General features: G+C 39.4%; 1 protein-coding gene across 1 annotated transcript; it reads left to right on the top strand.

Annotated features, from left to right (window-relative positions):
• The first annotated feature begins 1,343 nt into the window (after positions 1–1,343).
• Positions 1,344–18,109, top strand: mknk2a (MAPK interacting serine/threonine kinase 2a). Its single transcript, XM_077225968.1, has 14 exons — positions 1,344–1,480; positions 1,872–2,045; positions 2,163–2,250; positions 2,451–2,552; positions 2,633–2,730; positions 6,689–6,768; positions 7,236–7,309; positions 7,631–7,735; positions 7,831–7,886; positions 8,132–8,227; positions 10,641–10,835; positions 15,248–15,412; positions 15,506–15,546; positions 16,004–18,109. The coding sequence occupies exons 2-14, from the start codon at positions 1,995–1,997 to the stop codon at positions 16,281–16,283; spliced, it is 1,431 nt and encodes a 476-aa protein (XP_077082083.1). The 5' UTR covers positions 1,344–1,480; positions 1,872–1,994; the 3' UTR covers positions 16,284–18,109.
• Positions 18,110–18,311: the final 202 nt, after the last annotated feature.

The raw sequence follows: 18,311 nt of genomic DNA, 5'->3' as shown, positions 1-18,311 counted from the left end.
GTTCTACTGTAATATCTAAGCTACTTGTTTCTCTAAAATACTCAATTACTTTGGCAGTCTGAAAGGTTTTCCTGTTATTGTATGTCTTCCTCTCTCTAGATGAGCAACTTGAAGGCTCCAAAATGTCATGGGAAATCCTATAATTGTTGACACAGCTTTTAGACAGGGAACATAAAGGAGACAAGTACAAGTCTGATACAGTTGCTTTCCAAGCTCAACATGTGAGGTTTGATGGTGTTTAACCTTATTTTGTTTGTTTGTTTGTTTGTTTGTAGAAATGTAGCTCAACCCTTTGAATTATAGCAGTGTAGGCTATTATTAATTTGATTCCAATACTTTTTTTTTCTCTTGACCATAGAGGGCACAAAATCTCATCTCTCGACACATTTAACGAATGACTATGCTCTTCTTATTTTATAATTTCATCTGAATATCATAATTTGTAATATTTAGTCAACCGAACCCGTTTGGTTATTTTATCTAATTTTGTGCCTGGAATAGTGATGGTGACGTATTATGTTGCGAATTTATTTTGAAACATTGCGGTATATTTAGATTTGAACGTAATTACCAGTAGATGGCTGTAGTGATCCACACATCATGCCTGCCTACAGATTAGCTGTTCTAATCCAAGATGAAATTGTTTAAAATGATTTAAATTACGTTAATAGTACACACAGTGATTGAAAACTCCTTCTCTGCCCAACAAATAGGCTACAGAACGTTCCCCTGCCCTGACGTTGGTATTTGGTTCCCGTTTGGTTATTTTTTACTTTAGAAAGTTGCAATCATCCGTTTTAAAAATATAACTCTTAACCACAGGAACCGTAACTGACTTAACACATTAAATACCTGAACATTGGGTTCTAAGGCAGTGATATTGCACCCTCAAGCAACTAGTACTGCCCTTTCCAAGGGTTTCTGTCTAAAGAATGAAATACTAAAAAATCTTTAAAAATACATTATCTACCATTAGATTATCAAATTTAGCCTATTGCAAAATATCTTAACAATTGATTATTTATAAATGAATCTGTAAAGTTTTGGCCACTAAAGTATTTTGAAGCTATATTTAAGACAAAAGTAATGATTAAACAAGGATTAGTTTAACTTTAGGAAAGGGTTAGAAACAGCTAGAAAATATATGTTGCCTCAAATGTGGTTTAAATGTATCCACTGTCCAGTAGATGGGGCAAGTCCACTGAATTTGTCCAATTTTGTATCTCAATAGATGACGTGAGAAAATGATAACCCGCCCCTGAAATGAATGTCCAATAGTGTTCTGAGTTTTTGATTCGACTTTCTTTCGATTGGATGTGGAATTTAGAGTGGGCGGAGTACATGATACAACCTTATATATACGCGGTGCTCTCTCAAGATTAGTTTACATTACAATTGACAAACACGTAGTAGCTGCGGTCTATTACACGGTGGGTTGGAGCAACGACGTGAACGCTGGCGCCTCACGTTTATTAACGGGGTAAGATGAAACCCTTTCCTCTGCCAATGAAATGATCCTGAGAATCTCTTTATAAATAAACTCCAGGCCATTACTTTCTGAATGCAACCACATACAACTCAGAGGTAGGTTACACGATCAGCTTGATTAAAAATAGCTACTCATGGCTTGTAAACTTATAACCAATTGTAAACGTACATAAGACATTCTCGATTTTAATAGCTATTTAATTCGTTTCTTTTGTTGCGTGTTAACTTTCTGATTGTGCTGACTCTTGAAATATGAAAATTACCAAGTCTGTACAAGAGCTTTTCTCTTAATTCTCTTGTGGTCATCTGTATTTCTGAGACTCCAGAATATCACTGGAATCTGAACCCATATTAATGCTGTTTTAGTCTGTCCTTGTATGCAGGAGTCATCTGTTGCGCGACCACCTTGAGGTGTTCAGATCAGAGGTGACAAATAATTGATTTAAATGACCCACTGCACAGATTTAGGCATCAAGCAGAACGTCATCATCTGACCATTCGAAAACATGGTGCAAAACAAAATCACGGAGATCACCGGATTCCATCGCTCCTTCAAGGTTGGTTACTTGTTGTTCTGACTTGCCAGAAAATGGTTTAATGGCCTGAATGAATGTGAAATTGCAAGCTTTAATTTGTGACACTTGACAGAAATTTTCCTGTCTTCATGTTCCCAGGGGCAAAACCCTTTCAAAACTGATGAATTCATAGATCTGGAATCCCATCTTTGCTCGTCCTTCAAGATAGACCAATCGCCAAGGCCTGGTACAGCTATTTTGCCTACTGTTTCAATAATATTGACCGTTATTATCAGTCTTAATGGTTTACGTAAACTCTGAGGAGGTAGAGATATGAGATATCTGCCCAAGAACTCATTGTGTGTTAGGCGAAGTTCATAATAGATAAGAGTGATGGACTTGGCACACAATTGTTTCTTTCTTTTTTTTCTTTTCTTTTTTTTAAAGACATGCCATCCAGCAAGCCCATCAATATCCCTGATGCCAAGAAAAGACATAAGAAGAAAAAAAGATGCAGAGCCACTGACAGTTTCTCTGGACGTTTTGAAGGCAAGCTTTATTTATTCTCAAGCCTGGAGTTAAGCTTCACTGTCAGTAGAGGGTAAATGTTAATTTTATTTTCTTTACAGATGTTTACAAACTGCAAAATGAGATTCTTGGTGAAGGGGCTTATGCTGTTGTACAGGCCTGCATCAATCTGATCACCAATAAAGAATATGCAGTTAAGGCAAGTATCAGCACCCTATGATGTTAAAACTGCACATTACTGTATCACGGTTCATGTGGCTATCAAATAATTGGTGTCTTATCTATGTGCAGGTTAAACTCCAGTTACAAAAGCAAAATACCTTCTTAAGCTGTACACTCCTTGCTTGTTTGTTGCTCTGATTTTGCTGTCACGATCCCAGATCGTAGCCAAACCAGTGCTTAAGGTAGATGACGAAGTGCTAAGTATAAGCAGTTAGCAATGTGATCTTAGTTGATCTTGTGACATCATTCATGATGACACCGTTTTAAAGCAAGTTTATGTGTTTGACCCTAGGTGTAGTGTATTGGTAAAGGAGGGGGGGGGGGGGGTGGTGGTGGTGGTGTGTAGGTGTATAGCTGTTCACATGGTTTTAAATGTGGCCAATGTCAGATTGCAGTGTGAACAGATCATGGACCTGGATTGACCCGTATGTGCAAAAGAATGATAAAAACATGTCACTCAGCACGGTGTCATGCGAAAGTAAACACTGAGGACATGCGATTACGCGTTTATTTATAGTGATCTGCCGTGGAAGCCAGCAAGTTTATGCTCAGGCAGGCAATATTAAAAGACAAGGATGCAAAAAAGTGCAGCGTTTTTAAAAATGTGCTGTCACTGTAACACTTGTGAGTTCTGACATATCACTGTCCTTCCACTGACTACCCTTTGCAATTGTCTTAACTTCTGTCTGATAGGTAAAATCTGACTCCCATGAGTGCAGAATTGTGGTGAATGTTGATATAGAGTGATGTAAAATTTCCATTTTGACTGTTCAGACTGAGGTCGCATTGCAAAGCATCTGACCGGTATCTGATTTAGGACCACATATAGAAGTGGCCCAAGTCGGAATCGTAAAGATCAGATTCCATTTGGTGTGCTGTTCCCTTGGTGATGAGAAAAACCGTCGAGTCACATAGGAGCGAAAAAAGTTGGCCCACATTTTCCTGCAGTCTGAACATATAGCTGTGTCCTGCCTTAAATGTAGTGTGTTAAATAAGAAAGGGGGTTTATGCAAGGACACATGGGTCTATTTTAATGCTTCAGCCCTCATCAGGAAATACCGGACACTAGCTTTGATTGACGGTTGTTTGAGCTTTGTTCATACAAGCGGTTTTGTGTGATGTGTGCTTCTCTCTGGAACATTGGCCTTCCAGCTACTGTGCTGCTGCTGTGAAACAAAAATAAATGACCACAGTGCCTATTCAGCAGAGAAACTTCCCCTTTTCAACTGTTGTTATTGTGAAGCAGGACATGTTATCTTTGAAAAAGCAGTGTGGTTTCTCGCTGTTTGACCTATAGTAGATGGAAAAGGTAATATAGAGGGTGCTAAATGAGGCATGTGCAGGATGTTCATGTGGCATTTCCTAGCAAATGTTCTGTAACTTACCAGTGAAAAGATAAAATTGAAAACAGCAGGTTCTCCACATAGCTGATGTCATGGAATATTGTTAAATTCCAAGAGTCCTATGAGCTGGTGGATGTTTGGATGTTGGAGAAAGTTTTGAAGTTTCCCCATTTAAATTATTTGTAATTTGCGTACCGTGAATCGTGTAAAATGTTTGGCTATGCTTAACTTTTTGAGTTACGGTGATTGTAATTTATACAGGGTCCATAGATTTTTAACCTGTAGATGAGCATTTACATGTTCTAAATGCCAAGGTAAATGGATTTTATTACAGTCAAAGAGACAGATGGCAAATAAACCAGTACATTGTTTAGTTAAGGGGGGCAACACATCTTGTAACCCCTAGCCCATTAGAAATGTACACTAACGTTCGAAAGGTATTCGGGATAGTAATTAGGAATAGGTATTCAAAAGGAAGTATTAATTTCTTTTCAGAAAAAAAGTTCAAGTATTTGCTAAATTGATTAAAAAGTGACTAAGACATTTGTTGGTTTAATTTAAAGTATTAATCCGCATTGTTTACAACAATAATACATTTTTCATGAGAAGCAAATCAGCATATTAGAATCAATGATTTCTGAAGGATCATGTGTGACACTAAAGACTGGAGTAATGATGCTGTTCGCCATCACAGTGTGTGTATGTATATGTATATATATATATATATATATATATATATATATATATAATATTATTAGACTATATAAAATAATATTTATATAACACAAAAAAACAATGTTAGATGTGATGTCAAATCGATTAATCGCTAATTTAATTAAATTCACTGCTATAGCTCCCTTATCACAACATTCCCAGTTGTTGTTGATGGCCACAATTGGTGGCATGGTAGGCTCTACTAAGGATTTTCATAATTTATGGTGCGTTCAAGTCCTCCTGGGAAGTTGGGAGTTGGGAAGTCATGTTTACGACCATGTAAGTTCATGTCACTTTTGTCAGAGCAATATGGTGGTGTACCTTTAACTACACAAAAAAACATGAAGGTTTTTAAACTTTCTAGTTAATGAAGAACAAAGACTGCATCACCATCAGGTGTTTTGCTTAGTTTTTAATTAAATTATGAAGCATATCTGTAAAATGTCAGTACACAGTTATATTACAATGCTATTATATATTGTGCAGGCATTTAGCTTATTTTGTTGTAAATAAATAAAGCCTTACTATGTCACTTCTAAATACTTTTAAAGGAGCCGTATGTAAGAATGTGGCCAAAACTGGTACTGCAATCACTTTCAAATTACTGTAGAGCGGTGTATCCCCTCCCCCTCATCCCTGACTCGAGGTTGCCAGATAGGCTGCAGGAACATAGGCTGCTACAAGAAGCTTTTTCTGTTAATAATTTTTATGCTTCAAATGAGAGATTTTGCAAAGTAATATCACAAAAATTTACTAATGGCAATTAACCAAATATAATCTTAAATTACGTGTCATTCTATTATTTTTGGCTGTAGAACTTGCATGATAAACAATAAGGGGGTGTGCTAATGTTGTTTTCCTCAGCGTCTCATAATGACAGCGAAAAGGGCTCTGATAATGCATTGCTAATGTTAGTAATGACGACTCGCCGTTTTTATTACCCAAACAATTCCTTACCTTTTCAATTCGATGACCCACCTGCTCCATATGAGCTAACGTAACGTTACTTTGCACGAACATGCATAACTTTGTTCGACTGTCATGAATATTTGAAACGTCCATTTACATCAAGTACAAGTTAGCCAAACATTGATGAATCTTACGTCTCCAGGAGAAAATTAGCAACGTTTGCATCTGTCTTCAAATTCTTCTCCGTTTTCAGCCGTCTCCATCTTTCAAAGGCATCTCCTATACAGATCCTTGTTTTATTTTTGACTTTTATGTCTAGTGACACATCAGGGCCATTTTATGATTAATTGAAATACATTTCTTACATACAGCTCCTTTAAGTATTGTGGTATTCTGCCACATTTCTCACTGATACACTTCCAACTCGTAAACTCTGGGCTTAAAGAAAATCCAGAGTTTCCCACTCATATGTACAACTTTTTGGTGGCGTTCAACTGGTAAATACGATATTTCCGACTTGACTTGAACGCACCATTACTCAACCCTTTGTTTGTGAAAAGGAACCTGCCACTGTTGTTCATCATACATGGTCTGGATGCCCTGAATGTTGTGAAACCTGATCATCGGTCTAGTCCGCTGGCTTGTAAAGCCTGATGACCATGTGGTGACCTGCTGAATTGGTGGTCTGAGATGTTCTTTTGTAGACAAGCAGTGTTCATCTGTGTGCTTGCTAATCTCCCACACATGCTGTGCGATCCACAAAGGGATACACAGAACTGTCGACTCGAGCTGAATACTGAGATGACGTGGGCATGTCTGAAAGTTGCCACTTAAGAGCAAATGTGTACTTAAAGGGCTGTCTCCAGGTAGCAAAACAGACTCATTGTGTTCTAACTTTGACTTGCAGAACTCTGTGTCCTTCCTTGGGTTTGTATTGGGTCATTAAGATGATGTTTTAATGTTATACAGATAATTGAGAAGAGCCGGGGCCACAGTCGGAGCCGTGTCTTCAGGGAGGTGGAAATGCTCTACCAGTGTCAGGGCCACAGGTATGGAAAGCCGCATGTGACACTATTGGTCCTTTCCCAAACATCCATAAGATACCTCGTTTTGGCCAGACTCTAAAATGGCTTTTAACCATCACAGAAATCTAATGCAACAGGCTAACTGGGTAAAAAAATAATTTAAAAATGGTGGACAAGGGGAGAGAAACTTAATTTAAAACTGTTAAACTAAAGTTTTAATTAAATAGCTTGGATGTAATTAGAAATTCATTTCTTTACCCAATGTTTATGTTGCGTATCTTTTCTTCTTGGAGTATTATGCGTTTAGCTTAGCAACATGCTGATGACAAACTTTTAAAATCAATTGTGGGGTTGAGTCTTACAACTGTTAAGATGCCTATGTAGATTGCAATACTGCTAATTAGGTTTTGGAACTAAGCTTGTGAAGCTCTTTAAAATCATTTTAGATACCATGTTACAATGCCTAATGTTAATATCTTTTCCCACCACAGAAACATTTTGGAACTGGTGGAATACTTTGAGGAGGAGGACAAATTTTATTTGGTCTTTGAAAAACTGAGAGGTGGTAAGTGTGTGGGTTTTATTTTTGGTTTTTGTTAAATATTTGTATTCAGCTAAGACGCATTAAATTGATCAAAAGTAAAGACATTTACAAAATTTGAATTAAATGCTGTTCTCTTGACATTTCTATTTTTAAGAACACTCAATTATGTATCACGGTTTTGTAACAAATAATTATAAATTTTACTTGAGCATCAAATCAGCATATTAGAATTACTCTGAAAGATATTAAACTTTTTAAAAGTTAAACTTCGAACTGTTGTCTATTCATCTGGTAAAGATTCTATAATATCAGCAAATTTTATGCATTAATTGATTTTCTCAGGTTCAATCTTGACCCACATACACCGAAGACAACACTTCAATGAGCAGGAAGCCAGCATAGTGGTGCAGGACATCGCCAGTGCTCTGGACTTCCTACATAACAAAGGTTGGGAACTTCAGTATTGATACAACAATGTCTTTATGCAGTCTATATATTACCAACATAGATGTTTATTCATTATGTCTTGTACTTTTTTCTAGGGATGGCACATCGAGACCTAAAGCCAGAGAACATCCTCTGTGAACATAGTGACAGGGTGAGTCTCTCTCTGTATACGAGGAGACATGAGACATCTGAGGAGAAAACACATGCACTGCATTTCTGACCAGATTTTTGATGAATATGTTGGGTACAGTAGCATTTTGTTTTTTGTTTTTCTTTGGGTTTTTTCTTTGAGCTTTTGAACAAAACATGAATTGACCCATAGGAGTACTCAATGCAACATTCTTAACTCCCTTCACTGACATTTAAAGGGTGTTATTTTCTTTTTCTTTTCTGTAGGTTTCTCCAGTGAAGATCTGTGATTTTGATTTGGGTAGTGGGATCAAACTGAATAGTGACAGCTCACCCATCTCCACCCCTGAACTCTTGACTCCAGTGAGTTTAACCCAGGAGGATATTGATCGACCAATATTTTTGATGGCCAATGCCGATACCTTATTTCAAAATCATATAGGCCGTCAGCCACTCTGCTTAATTTTTTTTTAAAGATGGTCAATGACATTTGAAAGTGAATCAATATGGAATAATAATTTGAACTCTAAAGTAAACAGATTTAGATTATTTAATGAGATTATACTATTTCATTAATACATTTTTTTTTATTATTATTAACATTTCAATTAAGAGCTGTGAGGCTCTTTTTTAGAACTTGTAAACACCCACAAATTGAGCTTATTTCCATATGAATGCATTGTCACCTACATTTCATCTGGTATAAGTGTACATAAATCAAGTTACTAGACATTATTTTTATTGCCACTGCACTGTTGTCCTTTAAAGCAATAACCATTATCTATGCTGTTCTTATTTTGATAAAGCCACATTCATCTCCCTCTTCTCACCACACCCTGGTGGTGAGCACTTTTTTCTTTTCTTTTTTTTTAACGGTCTATTTCTGATGTCTACAGACTCTGCAACTGGGTTGGTCAGCTTGGATGATGTACCCTTTCCATTTACTTTTTATTTATTTATTCATTTTATTTTTTTTATTTTAATCATAAATGCACCAGAATGTTCAGGGAGAAATCCATTGCATAGTTCTACATGGTTTTTACCTTTTGTATACCATAACTCACTTGAAACGTTGACTTTTCCATGAGGCATACCAGGTGAAAGAATCCCCCTAAAGAATGCTGTCATTTACTAAATCTCGTTGTTCCAAGACCATAGACTTTCGTTCATCTTCAAATCACGAATGGAGACATTTTTAATGAAACCTGAGATTTCGGAACCTTAAACATGCTTGAACAAAAGTCTTAGGTTTTTTTTTTCACCCACAACTGTGGTTTTGCTTGCTAGAATAATGACCAGGGAAAGTCCCTGGTTTTGCCAGAACTAAAGTCCTCTCATGCCATGATAACATTCCGTTCATAATCCATCTGAGAACATGTAGTTATTGAGACTGATGCAATGCTAGCGATAACTTGCAGTGATTGAGGTCACTGATATAAACAAGATGACTTAACGTCTTTGTGTACATCTCTTGCTAATCCTAACCCTGTAGCCTACATGTTGTCTGGAAACACTTTTTCCTTTATCTTAGTGTTATGTAAGGGCCCAGTCATGCTGAAAACAGAACCAGCTGGGCAATAAACTGACAATTGGGGATCATTGCTGGCCTCTCGGTTTGTTGAATCACAGTGCACAACTGTGTCCCTAGTGAAAAGGATCCAATTTCGTTTCCATAATCGAAGCTAATAAAAGATCACCTGATTGTTTAACCAATAGTTCTTTCTTCTGATTACAAAGGCATTGTCATAAAATCAACTGGCCCAAACCTCTTATGGTAAAAGCACAGTGGCATTTTATCACGGCACACTCCATTTTTGCCGGTTATCTCGTTTCCTTGAAAGTGATGCCCCTGACACCTTTACAGAGCTCTGATGGTTTGAGGGAACATGGGGTGTGCTTGTGAGGTTACCAAGGCTTGGGATTATTTTTGTCTGGGTCAGAGGGAAGGCAGTCCAGGCTGATTTTTAGGATGCTATTTGAGGACACATGGTCTCCTCCCCCCTCTGCATAATGTATTTAGCCTCCATTTGCATCAGTGATTCATGCAGTAGTAGTTGTGTAACAATCTTTTTTTTTTTTTACCAGACCGTTGCACTTCCATAAATATAAACTGGTCTCATTGTCCTGCTAAACTGCTAACCTGTTTTTTTTTTTTTTAGGTTAATGTGTTTTTGTCTGTTGCATTAATTAGTGCACCATTCAGGATGTCCGTTCGTATGTGTGTTATGTAACACTCAAGCAGGGTTGGGACTTGTTTATCCCCAGCCGGTATAGAGCGGCTTAAATCCTTTTTTTCCCCTCGAGCAGCAGCATTTTGGCCTAGTTTCCACATGACGCAGGGCAGACAGCAGCCTGTGGTCCCTGCTGGAACAGTTGTCCGCTGACGTGCCCAGGTCTGAATCGGATCAGGCCACCCCAGCTTAACTCGGAACAATGAACTTGATAATGCCTCTGCAGGTGAAAACAAACGGGAGCGGCCAAGCTAAGGGAGTGCTGACAGCTTGACAAATGATGTAGCCCTAGGTTGCTCACCTTGTAATTTGTTACCGTATATCAGAACTTGTTTGACCTAGGGACATGCTGATGGGACGTTGTAATGAGTGTATATGTCGAAAACATGAAGTGAAACAGAACTTGAGGCTGGATTGTTCCTCTCTTCTCTACCAAATAGTGTACTTGTGGCATTTAAAAACCATGTGGGAGATTTGTGGACTTTTTCTTTGCATGTCTGAGGACTTTTACAGTATGTACTAAAGCACTTTTTTAATTCCTACAGTGTGGCTCAGCTGAATACATGGCCCCTGAGGTGGTGGAAGCCTTTAATGAAGAAGCTAGCATCTACGACAAGCGTTGTGACCTGTGGAGCCTCGGCGTCATCCTCTACATCATGCTAAGCGGATACCCGCCCTTTGTGGGTCGCTGTGGAACAGACTGTGGTTGGGATTGGGGAGAGCCCTGCCAAGCCTGCCAGGTACACCACACATCTAGTTTGCTGGGAAATCGGGCAGTATCGAAAGTTCAAAACTTTCCGTGGAATTATAGTAGGAAAGACCTAGTAGGACCCAGTCTAGCCTTGTTTCGTAGTCGGTGCTTGATGGCGACCTTTTTATTTTTTTTACTTTTTATTTTTTTATAAACATTAGTTGGGCTAGTAGTTTGTGGTGAATCGAGAATTGTGAAATTTTACTGCTGTTACATTTTTGGTGTCGTAACAACTTTTTTTTTAAAGGGAAGAGCGATGAAATCAATGAATGAATCATTAGGGGCCAAGCACCGAAGGTGCGGAGGCACCTATTGTGTCTGTTCCGGTTCTTCTTTGACTGGGCGTCTATGGCAGCCCATTGAACCGCTTGCGGGAAAGTTGTGAAATTTGGCACACTGATAAAGGACAGTCTGAAAAGTCAATAGAGCAAATTTGGCGTCTCAAAATCAATCCCTCCAGCGCCACCACCTGTCCAAAGTTTCACTCCTATTAACTGTGCGTTCACACCGGACGCGAATAGCGCGTCAAATTCGCGTCTACCGCGTCTAGTTTGACGCTTGACCACTTTGTGTTAATTCGCGTGTCAATAGTGAAACTGACGCGCGTAAAAACAAAAGTTTGAAGCGAAATTTACGCGCGTCAGAATTGAAACCCGTTGGCGGCCATCTTTTTTATGTTGATCGAGCATTCATCGGAGAGTCACCCCTCTGTATTAGCTCTGGAGAGCAGAACGGCGGCGTAGGGGTAATCGTCGCCGTATTTGTGTCCATCAGACCCTTCGAAGGCGAACCCAGTGTGGCGAGTTTCACCATTGGCTCGCTCCAGGAGCTGCGCCTGGATGACGGCGGCTTTCAGCGGTACTTCCGCCTGTCCCGCGCCCAGCTTGATGACCTGTTGTCCCGCATCGGAGCGAGGAGCACCCTCGCCCTCATCCACCTAATCTGTCATTTATTTTTGTTTTGATGATAAATGGAGCCAGCCTCCAAAAGTGATTAATCTGTCCTGTGACTTCTCTCTCTCTCTTGAACAACACTGTCCAGACACGAACTTATGCAGTATGTTGGTTGTCTTTACATTAATAATATTTCATATATCTAGATATGGAATAAATAGCATTCAATACAAAATGAATATGTCTCATATATTGAAATCAAGTTTTATGTGATAAAATATTTGCTTTGTTGTGCATTAGAACCAGTCATATTACAAAATAATTTATTGAAGCCTCCAGATACTTAACCACATGACAGCAGCATGCAGCTAGGCTCCGGATTGGTTAACGCGGCGCGAATTGACGCAGAAGTTCAGATTTTTCAACTCGGGCGGCAGACGCGAATTCGCGTCAAACGCGTGAATGCACAAATAGCACTAACTAAATCATTTGCGCGTAACGCGCTTAACGCGTCAGCCGCTTAATTCGCGCCATTCGCGCGAACTTGACGCGCGAATGAGGCGAATTCGCATCTACCGCGCCGCGCTCTACGCCTCATTCGCGCCGCAGGAATTTTTTACGCGCGTAATGCGTCTTTGCATTGACTTAACATTGAAATCACTCGCGCCTGACACGCTATTCGCGTCCGGTGTGAACGCACCATTAGTCTAATAACTTTTGAACCATAATAATGGGTAGAAACAAAATTCTTCCTCTGATTCCTGAGCTCATGCCGATTCGATTGCATTCCATGACGTCATTTTACGTCATATAAATGTCCGCCATTTTGAATTGTCTAACAAACCTACTTTTGCGAACTCGTCCTAGACGGTTTGTCCGATTTGCACCAAAATTGAACCAGATCCAGGCAGTGCTGACAAAGTTATGGAATTCAAGTTGATTCGTCAAACCGCTCTCGAATACCACACAAATTAATTTTACGTAGTGCTTTCAAAAACAGACATAAGGCTGTATCTCCGCAACGCTTTATCGTATTCAGACCAAACTTGGTCCATGTCATCTGAGGCTAGCATGACCTGAGGCTACATGCTGCGTTTCGGCGCAGCGCCATCTACTGCTCCGGAGATACTAAAAATGCCTATCTTTGCTTATGTACTGAGCTATTTGTCCAAAAATCATAAAATTGGCCTCGTTAGATTCAGGGCGTCATGCCGAGTCGACTGATATCTAATTTTCCCAGGTCGGCCATTTTGGCTGTCGAATTATGTGCTAAAATGCTGTATTTTATGAACGCATGAACCAAATGTTACGAAACTCGGTATGGGTCATCAGTACGATGCTCTTAAGGAGCCTGAGAAGTTTCAAAACAGCGCCACCTAGTGGTAAAATTTAATTTTCAAATGCTTATAACTTTGGCTGTGGTTGACTGATTTTCACAGGAGTCATCTACTTGGGTTCCTGAATCCTTGCCGAGTCCAACGATACCACCCATGCTAGGCTTCGCCTTATGTTTTGTGAAGCGTTGTGATTTAGCGCTTAAAAAACATTTGCTAATATATTTTCGAAACCGTTAGTCCGATCGAGATGAATCCACCGTCAGAAGTTTGGAACCATAGCTGGTTAACTAGATACCAGTGCCCAAATGCCAAAATATTGATAGTAAGGGGTAGTAAAATTCAATCAGACGCGTGTCAGTATTTTTTGACATGTTTTTTCATATAAATGTCTAACTCCGAAGCGAATTGAGATTTTCACCAAATTAGGCAACACACATGTATGGGCTCATTCTGAGGACACATGAAAAAAATTGGGATTTTGCCTCATGGTGGCGCTATAATAGAACAAAACATGGAATTCCCATTGACTTCAATACAGTTTTGTGATGTAAAATGCTATACTTAACAAATGCATTGCTGTAACATTATGAAACTCAGAATTTGCCACCAGCAAAATCCCCTGAAGGTATTCAAAAGATTTTGAGACTGCGCCACCTGTTGGTCAAAAGTTATAATAAAATGTACAAAAATGCTAATAACTTTTGAATAAGGCCCCGTCCACACTACTGCGTTTTCGTTTAAAAACGGAGAATTAAAACGAAAACGATCTCCGTCCACACCAGCGTTTTAGCTGCGTATTAGAATTGATCTCCGTCCACATTAAAACGACTGAAAACTCGGATCACGTGACCATTCTCCAACACTGTGCATGCGCGTGCCGGTGTAAACAGGAAACGGATGGACTATTCCTCAGATTTGATGAGGAAGCAAGTAACGTTAGCTACCTCTGCAATGATTAGAAAATGTCGAAGACCAGAGATTTCTTTTCATGGACTGCCGCTGCACACGGGAATTGTCATAGATCGCTCGAATAATAGTTTGCCTCCGGCGCATGTAGGCAGTTATAGCATTGTAAAATGCAGAATTTGCTTGCAAAACAGCTGCTAACAAAGACATCAAAGTCAGTAACGCTTGTAATTCGTTATCCATGTTGCACTCACTAACATCAGCTACGTAGTCCAGGATGTTTTTGTTTGTTTTCTTCCGGTGACGGGACATGTGATGAGCCGAGCGTGACCTTCTACGTCATCGTTTCTAAACTCCTCCGTTTTGTCCCGTCTACACTAAAACGCCCTCCGGAGATTCAAAACGAAAAACGGAGCTGCAGCGTTTCTAAACTTCTCCGTTTTGGGTCTTCGTTTTTCCCGTTTTAGTGTGGACGGGAGGTCCAAACGTAGCAAAAGGTCTCCGTTTTTAAACTAAAACGCAGTAGTGTGGACGGGGCCTAAATCTGCCTATTAAAATGTCACAGGTCTTAATAGGTTCCTTGGGTCACTCTGAGAACATAGATAGGAAGTTCAGCCAAATACGGCAAACTTGGTGTCCGCCATCTTGATTTTTATTCAATACCTACTTTTTCAAACTCCTCCTAGACCGTTTGTCTGATTTTCACCAAAATCGAATCGTATCATCTCCAGACCGTGCCGACTAAAAGTTATGGATTTTGTGACGATAGACAAAACCGTTTTTGAATACCACAGCATCAAAGTTGAGGCATGCTGCCAAAATTACTATTCAGGCTTTATCTATGCAATGCTTTCACATTTTGACACAATTTTGTATGTGTCAGTCACCTCACTCTGATCACATCAGTTTTGTAACTGCGCCGCCTATTGGTCGAAAGTGATAATTCATTAAATCATATTTTTAGTTACTGTATGTGATTTTTCAGCCATTTTGCCTAAATTCATCTTAAAATGTCTTTAACTGCTCCTTGCTGTAGTTTGACTGAAACTCCCAGCCATGTTGGAATGTCTTGTTGGCTGCTTTTGCGCTTGGCCCCGGTAATTGCTGCTTGCAGCTATATTTTATTTTAGTAATTATTACTTTTGTGGCAGGGAAAAATAAAAATCTGAACCACTGGCTTGACTGTACAAAAAAAAACACTGATAATAATGATGTAACTACTTCACATTGGATGTTTAATACCATTCATTACAATTGGCCCACAGAGCATGCTGTTTGAGAGTATTCAGGAAGGCAAATATGAGTTTCCAGAGAAGGACTGGGCACACATCTCCCCTGCAGCCAAAGACCTCATCACCAAGCTGTTGGTTCAGGATGCCAAAGACCGCCTCAGTGCCGCCCAAGTGCTGCAGCACACATGGGTTAAAGGGGTACGTCCATTGCTTCCAATCTCTAGGACTTTGAAGACTTTAAGTTAACGTTGACTTGTACTTTGACTTATTTCTGTTGTCCTTCATTTTTAGTGTGCACCAAACACTGTGTCTGCATCCATACTCCATCAGAGGTGGGTAAAGTGCAGATTAAAGGCCCTGCATGAACCCACAGCAAAGTTGATTTTCACTCTTCTCTTAGGGGTATAAAATAAGTTTGAAATGTGTGAGTTTTGGAATACTGTTGCGAATGCCGTTTAGATGAATATGTAAAGCTTTTTTTTTTCATGTTTAATCTTTTAGTTTTTTTAAATTAGTAGCACACCTACTTGTACGTAAATGCAAAAGACCAAAGGTAGTTCGAATTGGTTTAACAGCTTCTCGGGAATTTCAAATTCTTAAACAATCTTCAAACAGATTATGTCACGAGTTTGTTTCATCAATTCTTCTATCAGGGCCTATAGCTATAATACAGTACATCAGGGCCTTAATACATTTCTGAATCCCATTATCCAGCAGGATTAGTTATGACTGTAAATACCAGATCATTTAATACTCATGCTATCCTGACCATCAATGTTTTTTCTACAGGGGCGGTAGCGCTCAGGACCTGACGTTCTTTGCAGGGCAGGCCGTAGCCATGAACCGGCAGCTGGCTGAGAGGGAAGAGAGCGAGGAGCAGCAGCAGCAGCTTGAGGAGTTCTCCTCCCCTCTTCTCTTCTCCAGCAGCTCCATGCTGCTGTCTCCACCCTCGAGGTCCAAGCTGGCCCGCCGCAGGAAGACCGCAGGCAGCCAGCACCAAGGGCCGGTGTGTGCTTCTGAACTGCGCCAGCTCCTTGCCCCACTTGTGCTCGTGGGCGACTGTGCCTGATCTCTACCACCTTTCCCAGCCCCCTATCACCCCTGACGACCTTTATCAGAATCTTCAAGTAGGCAGTGTGTTGACCTCTGCCCAATTACTTTGTGGGTCATAAGCTCTTGTGGGAAGGACTCATGTTTGTAGCACTTCAAGCACCTCCAAGGTCGCCTGCGCACAGTTTTGATTGGGTAAAATGTGGCTGGAAAAAGACTTGTTGATGTCTGAGAGTCCCTGGAATCTGTCAATATAACATTGTTTACGAAAAGCACGAGAATCAAAGGACTCAAGCTGCTTCCATTCCTTTACAGCTGGACCCCACAGAAGCCATTTAATTTCTAAGCATTACAATAACACTTTTGCTGTTTGCCTTTGCGCTCAAATGGGACCCCCAGCAGCCTAGTCTTTGCACTCATGCAGTCTTTGAGACTTACTTTTTCTTAGTAACTCACAAAGTGATAATGATGGCAAACTGACAGTGTAATTAAGCAGCAACTGTTGTTGGGACTTAAGTGGCAAATTAATTTATAATTCAAGTTATCCAGGGCAGGAATTGCAGCCATGTGCAGGGTTCTCTATCCTGAATTATCAAGAACCTTATTTACTTATTTCAATCCACTTTGTTACTGTACAAACACTTGTTTTCTGCCAAAAGCAAATCTGAGCAGTGATTTCTGCAGAAACCTCAGGATCTCTTTCTGAATGAACAACCAAAGCAGATTTTATAGCTGAAAGACCAATTCTATGTAAATTCTTTTGGTATTTAACATGTCTTGTCCTTGCACTGGAAAGTTCTGCTTTTCTTTTCAGGGAGGTAGCACAACTTCGGTACTTTGCCTCTAAGGAAAACAGGATTTGGTTCCATTATCACATTTCCACCCCATTTTCATTTCCTCTTTTGACCTGAAACGCCATGCAGTGCCATGGGGGTTTTGAGGAATTGACAGGTGCATTTTTAAGGCTCTGCAGCAAATTCTGAGAAGTCTAGCATTTGCATTTGCATTTCCAACTCCTTTTCCCCCATTCATTCAGTTAGTCATTGAACATTTCGTGTACACACGGGCTCTGTCAGTGACTCCATTCACTGTTTGAATAAAGGTGATTTTTTTTTTTTTTTTTTTCAAGAAAAGACCTTTAAGTCCTCTCTTAGCCTCCTTTTTGTGCTTGTAGACAAACATCTGAGAGAAAGGTAAAGAATAGATATGCAGAAAAACCTCCAGAAACCAATGTGCCGTGCTGCTATAATATTTTGCCCCCCGCCACCTTTTTTTATTTTTTGTTCTAGGAAGGGAGATTTTTTTTTTTTTTTTTTTTTTTTTTTTTTTTTTGCCTATTGGTTTTTAAAAGTCGTTTAACTTGTGTTATGAGAAAATGTGAGTCTCCCCCCCCCTTTTTTTTTTTTTGGTCCTCAGTAAATGCCTATATATATATGACATGACCAAAGGCTTTTTTCTTTTCTTCTAAAATATTACTTGTTAGCGATGTTCCAGATTTCCGATGACTGACACTTTATTGTTTTTCTCATACTGAAATTTTAACCTGGAAATATGTAGATCACCTGGGAAAAAAACACTTTCACTCTGAGTGAAGCAAAGCCTAACATTGAGGTTTTTGCTTTAAGTTAGTGGTTTGTCTTACAGGATGACATTTTCTTGAAATGCATATACAGTTGATTTCTTTTTTTTGTTTTTATTTTTTTTCATAGAAGCTCCCTCTACACATTTAAGGGACCAGTGGTGTACCTTTCGTGGTTATTCATGTATTTTCATGTGGGTGTATTTTTCTTTTTCTTCATCTGACCCAGGTGGGGGGTCAAATAAAGAACATGGAAATTTGTTCAACTACAGTGGTTACTTTTTTCTTGTAAAAGCACTCAAAATTGACCGCTTAAAGGTTATTATTCTACGACAAAAAGACAGCCTCATCAAAGTTGTTAAATTGTGTTCGTGGAACATCTGTCTATAAAGATGCTTTCATAATTTTTTTTTTTTTTTTGAAGGTTTAACTTTTAAAAGGTTTTTGTCCTCCCTCATTTCAGATAGA

Source organism: Siphateles boraxobius, unplaced genomic scaffold (assembly GCF_051911475.1).
Source record: "Siphateles boraxobius isolate OS27281-9 unplaced genomic scaffold, OSU_SipBor_1 1, whole genome shotgun sequence".
Taxonomy (NCBI): domain Eukaryota; kingdom Metazoa; phylum Chordata; class Actinopteri; order Cypriniformes; family Leuciscidae; genus Siphateles; species Siphateles boraxobius.
This window is presented reverse-complemented; position numbering and strand designations above follow the sequence as displayed.